The sequence below is a fragment of the Sapajus apella genome, unplaced genomic scaffold, assembly GCF_009761245.1.
Source record: "Sapajus apella isolate SASKATOON/1434 unplaced genomic scaffold, GSC_monkey_1.0 scaffold6, whole genome shotgun sequence".
Lineage (NCBI taxonomy): Eukaryota > Metazoa > Chordata > Mammalia > Primates > Cebidae > Sapajus > Sapajus apella.
This window is the reverse complement of record NW_022436946.1, coordinates 5,798,490-5,804,489: the sequence shown is the minus strand read 5'-3', so window position 1 is coordinate 5,804,489 and position 6,000 is coordinate 5,798,490. Positions and strand designations below refer to the sequence as shown.

Genomic DNA, 6,000 nt, shown 5'->3' with positions numbered 1-6,000 from the left:
GGAGTCTTGCTCTGTCACCAAGCTGGAGTACAGTGGCACAATCTCGGCTCACTGCAACCTCTGCCTCCTGGGTTCAAGCAATTCTTCCACCTCAGCTTCCCAAGTAGCTGGGACCACAGGTGCGTGCCACCACGCCCAGCTAACTTTTGTATTTTTTTAGTAGAGATGGGGTTTCACCATGTTGGCCAGGATCAAACAATTCTTATACCTCAGCCTTCTGAGTAGCTGGGACCACAAACATGTGTTACCATGCCTGGCAAATTTTTTGTATTTTTAGTAGAGACGGAGTTTTACTGTGTTGTCCAGGCTGGTCTTGAACTCCTGGCCTCAAGTAATCCGCCTGCCTCAGCCTCCCAAAGTGCTGGGATTATAGGTGTGAGGTGTGAGCCACCACACCTGACCTTTTATTTATTGTATTTATTTAGAATTCCATGTTCACGATCTATGAGTAGCATAATCAGCATTTACTTTAAAGTAGCTGGTATTATCAGATGTTACATTGTTTGCGTTGAGCTGTTTCTCTTTTAACTTATGCCAGGTGTTTATTCATCTTTTCAGAACCTAAAAACTGGGATCAGTGTCTGCTTTCTTTGCACTTTACTAGGCTACCTTTTTCTGCACCATTGACATTTAGGTTAGGCATTAGCAATTTGTTCAGCTTCTTTCTTTTTTTTTTTTTTTTTTTTTTGCACTGAGAAGCTCACAAATCATAACAATGTCCCTTTCTAGGCTTTTATGATGGAACTGACTGCACATCAGAGCAGTGTGGGCAGCGTCCTGCAGGCAGGCAACCAACTGATAACACAAGGAACTCTGACAGACGAAGAGGAATTTGAGATTCAGGAACAGATGACCCTGCTGAATGCTAGATGGGAGGCCCTTAGGGTGGAGAGTATGGACAGACAGTCCCGGTGAGTGGAAAGCCAAGACATGCACTTAATTCCACAGGCTGCTTTGCACAGTTGAGCTCTAGAAGGTGTCTGCATGTCTGTGAAAGCAAGATCATACAGAACTTGCCTTGGAAAAGTAAGACTCTTTTCTATGGGTAATATTGCTGGAATTCTGCATGATCCTTGTTTCCCCTTTGATGTGTTAGCCAAATCAAAAGGCCAAAGTTGGAATGCAGAACTTAACAAAAACGGGAAAGAAAACAGGTGTGGTGGCTCATGCTTATAATCCCAGCGCTTGGGAGCTGACGTGGGTGGATCACTTAAGGCCAGAAGTTTAAGACCAGCCTGGGCAATGTGGCAAAACTCCTTCTCTGCTAAAAATACAAAAATTAGCTGGACATGGTGGACCACACCTGCAATCCTAGCTATTTGGAGGCTGAGGCATGACAGTCGCTTCAGCCCAGGAGGTGGAGGTTGCAGTGAGCTGAGATCGCGTCACTGCACTCCAGTCTGGGCGACAGGGTGAGACGGTCTCAAAAAAAAAAGGAAGAGACATTTCATATGGACAGTTACTTATTTGCAATATTAAAATCAGCTAAACATTAACTGGGTATGAAGACAGGTCTGTGTAGTATTGATCTACTGTTCCATTTTGTAATTTTTTAAAAGCTTTCTCATGGTTTATTTTATTTCGTGTATTGTGTATTAAGGAGCAAACTGCGTTCATTGCCATTTCCACCTATTTAATAAGCAGGAATTCCTGATTGAAGAAACAATGATTCTGATATGAATATGAGGTGCCATTATTTGCATTCTTTGTCTGCATTTAATGAACTCCATTTAGGAAGAAATAAAAGTTGACTTTTCTGGCTTCTATATTTAAAGACTAAATGCTACCTTGAATGTTTAGACTAGGGTGCCTTCCCTTGCCCTGTATCTCCAGTGCCCGGAATATATATTTGACTTTGCACAGGGAAAAAGCTTGTAGGAATAATGCTGTGCTCCCCACGTACAGGCTGCACGACGTGCTGATGGAACTGCAGAAGAAGCAGCTGCAGCAGCTCTCCACTTGGTTAACACTCACAGAGGAGCGCATTCAGAAGATGGAAACTTGCCCCCTGGACGACGATGTAAAATCTCTACAAAAGCTGCTAGAAGAACATAAAGTAAATCTGTCTCACATTTCTTTTATACCTTATCAAATACAAAAGAGCAGCACTTAGCATCTCAGAGGCTGATGACGTCTATCATTAACACGAAGTAGAGACACTTCTTCAGGGTTCTCTTCATTTAGCAGCTCACAGGGTGGAATTCATGGGGATGAGACTTTTCTGAGCCAGGGATGAAAGGGCAGGTAAAATTCTATATGTACTGTGCCATTTTCTTATGAAAGTACATAGGTTTCATACAACTAGAGAAGAGTTCTTTTGGCCCTGTAAGTGGGTGAGAAGCCTAACAAGTTGACTGTGTTTGTATGCCACTGAAAAACTCAAAAAACAAAAAATGAACCTTAGCATGTTGGCATTCATGCGGTATGTGGGTGAAGAGCACATTCTGAGAGGTGTCTGCACCCAGTCCTGTAAGGAGAGCTGTTTCTTTGTCTCTAATCGAGGAAAGCAGCAGGCATTAAATGGGGAGCCAAAATTTGGTGGGCAATTGAATTTGGTCACAAGTTTAGGAGACAAATTTTTCAGAGTGAAGATAAGGAAAGGTAGAGTAAAATATGCTCTCTACATTGAAGAATTTTATTGATGAGTGAAACATGGATAACTGATAAGTAAAACTTTAGGGATACATTAAACACAACTCTGAGAAGCATTTGAGAACATCACTGATAGTGTTTAAATAAATTTTCTTCTTTTTTTTTTTTTTTGAGACAGTCTTGCTCTGTCACCCAGGCTGGAATATAATGGCATGATCTTGGCTCATTGCAACCTCCACCTCCTGGGTTCAAGCAATTCTGCCACCTCAACCTCCCAAGTAGCTGAGACTACAGGCACATGCCACCATGCCTGGCTAAATTTTGTATTTTTAGTAGCGTTGGGTTTGTACCAGGTTGGTCAGACTGGTCTTGAACTTCTGACCACAAGTGATCCACCTGCTTCGGCTTCCCAAACTGCTGGAATTACAGGTGTGGGCCACCACGCCTGGCCTATAAATTTTCTATACACATGTATCCGATGACTATGCTCTTCTCATGGAAAAGGTGAGAGAGTTGAAGGTGTCCATACTTTCTTAATTGCGTTCTCTTGTAGCTAATCAGAGTAACTCTTGAGTATCATGTAGCATTCTGCTTATCTCTTTGTACCATCCTACACTAGATAAAATGATCTCTGACTTTGTATGTTTAAGCTCTGGACTTTTTTGCTTTACCACTTCTACACTTTTGTCTTAATTCCTAGTATGGATGCTCAACTCTTTTATGCTCTAAATTCTGGGGAAGGCTGGAACTTGAATAAAAGTGGTGATATTGCCATTTGCAGTCTGTTATGACATTGCATCCTCAGACTACCTTTGCTGATAATGAAATGTAAAGATGTATAATAGGATTAGTTTCATTAGTAGAACACTTAGGGTAATGATTGGAAATTTAAATATGAGGCCTCATTAAGTGTCCTTAATTACTATTGACAACTGAGTGCATTTTAAATAGGTAAATGTGAAAGAGTAGAAATAATGGTTTATCTTAATTTTTTCTCTAGAGTTTGCAAAGTGATCTTGAGGCTGAACAGGTGAAAGTAAATTCATTAACTCACATGGTGGTCATTGTTGATGAAAACAGTGGTGAGAGTGCTACAGCTATTCTAGAAGACCAGTTACAGGTAAGGGCCCTATAAAGTTGGATAATCCTGAGGAACCTGTGGTCTGAGACCCAATTACATATTGCCTGTATTCTTCATGTCCTTTCTCATTCTTTATCCAGAAGGGTAGAAAAACCCACCTTTGGTTATATTGCCCAGTTATGATTCTATAGTGTGTGCTTTACAGGAGTACCCAGGTATTGATTCCTTTACTTCAGCTCTTGGGGTGAATGGGTGGGGTTGGTTGCAGTCGCCAGCTTCCTTGTGCATAATGAAAAGATTTGGAAGCACAGGATACTAGTCCGTTTTCACGCTGCCAGTAAAGACATACCTGATATTGGGAAGAAAAAGGGGTTTAATGGACTTACAGTTCCGCGTGGCTGAGGAGGTCTCACAATCATAGCAGAAGGAAGGAGGAGCAAGTCACATCTTACATGGATGGTGGCAGGCCAAAAGAGAGAGCTTATGCAGGGAAACTCCATTTTTTAAAGCCATCAGGTCTTGTGAAATTTATTTACTATCACAAGAACAGCTTGGGAAAGAAACCCCATGATTCAGTTACCTCCCACCAGGTTCTTCTCATGAAACTTGGGAATTGTGGGAGTCACAATTAAAGATGAGGCTTGAAGACACATGCAAACCATATCATTCTGCCCCGACCCCTCCCAAAGCTCATGTCCTCACATTTCAAAACCAATCATGCTTTCCCAATAGCTTCCCCAAAGTCTTAACTCGCTTCAGCATTAACTCAAAAGTTCACAGTCTAAAGTCTCATCTGAGACAAGGCAAGGCCCTTCTGCTTATGAGCCTGTAAAATCAAAAGCAAGTTAGCTACTTCCTAGTTACAACAGGGGTACAGACATTAGGTAAACACAGCCATTCCAAATGGGAGAAATTGGCTAAAACAAAGGGGCTACAGTCCCCATCAAGTATGAAATCTGGTGGGGCAGAGTCAAATCTTAAAGCTCCAAAATGATCTTCTTTGACTTCATGTTTCATATCCAGGTCATACCTATGCAAGAGTTGGGTTCCCATGGTCTGGGGCAGCTCTGCCCCCTGTGGCTTTGTAGGGAATAGACCCCCTCCTGACTGCTTTCATGGGCCGATGTTGAGTGTCTGTGGCTTTTCTAGGTTCATGGTGCAAGCTGTCAGTGAATCTACCATTCTGGGGTCTGGAGAATGATGGCTTTCTTCTCACAGCTCCACTAGGCAGTGCCCCAGTAGGGATTCTATGTGGGCCACATTTCCCTTCTGCACTGCCATAGCAGAGGTTCTCCATGAAAGCCCCACCCTTGCAGCAAACTTCTGCTGGGACATCCAGGCACTTCCATATGTCCTCTGAAATCTAGCTGGATGTTCTCAGACCTCAATTCTTGACCTCTGTGTACCTGCAGGCTCAACACCACATGGAACCTGCCAAGGCTTGGGGCTTAACCCTCTGAAGCCATGGCCTGAGCTTGGCCCCTTTTAGTCATGGCTATAGCAGCTGGGACACAGGGCACTAAGTCCCTAGACTGCACAAAGCATGAGGACCTTGGTTCCAGCCCACGAAGCCATTCAATAAGTCGCTAGGGAGTTCCAAACTTTCTCACATTTTTCTGTCTTCTTCTGAGCCCTCCAAACTGTTCCAACCTCTGCCTGTTACCCAGTTCCAAAGTCATTTTTACGTTTTCAGGTATCTTTCAGCAGCATGCCACTCTACTGGTACCAATTTACTGTATTAGTTCATTTTCACACTGCTGATAAAGACATACCTGAGACTGGGAAGAAAAAGAGGTGCAGTGGACTTACAGTTCCACATGGCTGGGGAGGCCTCACAATCATGGCAGAAGGGAAAGAGGAGCAAGTCACATCTTACATGCATGGCAGCAGACAGAGAGAGCTTATGCAGGGAAATTCCCTTTATTGAAACCATCCGATCTCTTGAGACTTATTCACTATCATGAACAACATGGGAAAGACCTGCCCCCATGCTTTAATTACCTCCTACCAAGTTCTTTCCATAAAATGTGGGAATTGTAGGAGTTATAATGCAAGATGTGATTTAGAAGGAGACACAGGTAAATCATATCATGCAGGAACTGATCTTATTAAGTGATCCACTGACTTTTTCTTAGAAGCACTTGAGGAATTTGTTAAAATGTAGATTCCTAGGCTCTACCCAGAACCTAAATCTAGGTGAGGGAGGAGTGCAGTGAATTTTCAATGTAAGAAAAAATTATGTGCATACTGAAGTTTGAGAATTTCAGCCAGTAGGATTCAATATCCCAGTGTTTTTGGTAGATTAATGTGTGAATTTCAGTAACAGT

General features: G+C 42.6%; 1 protein-coding gene across 11 annotated transcripts in view; it reads left to right on the top strand.

The window, feature by feature from the left end:
- UTRN (utrophin) overlaps positions 1-6,000 on the top strand; it is a 536,298-nt gene that overhangs the window by 113,920 nt on the left and 416,378 nt on the right. For all 11 annotated transcript variants that reach the window (XM_032274352.1, XM_032274350.1, XM_032274353.1 and 8 more), the window contains 3 exons: positions 730-911; positions 1,906-2,056; positions 3,593-3,712. In XM_032274352.1, the coding sequence (XP_032130243.1) occupies positions 730-911; positions 1,906-2,056; positions 3,593-3,712 (453 nt within the window). The remainder of the gene's footprint in view (positions 1-729; positions 912-1,905; positions 2,057-3,592; positions 3,713-6,000) is intronic.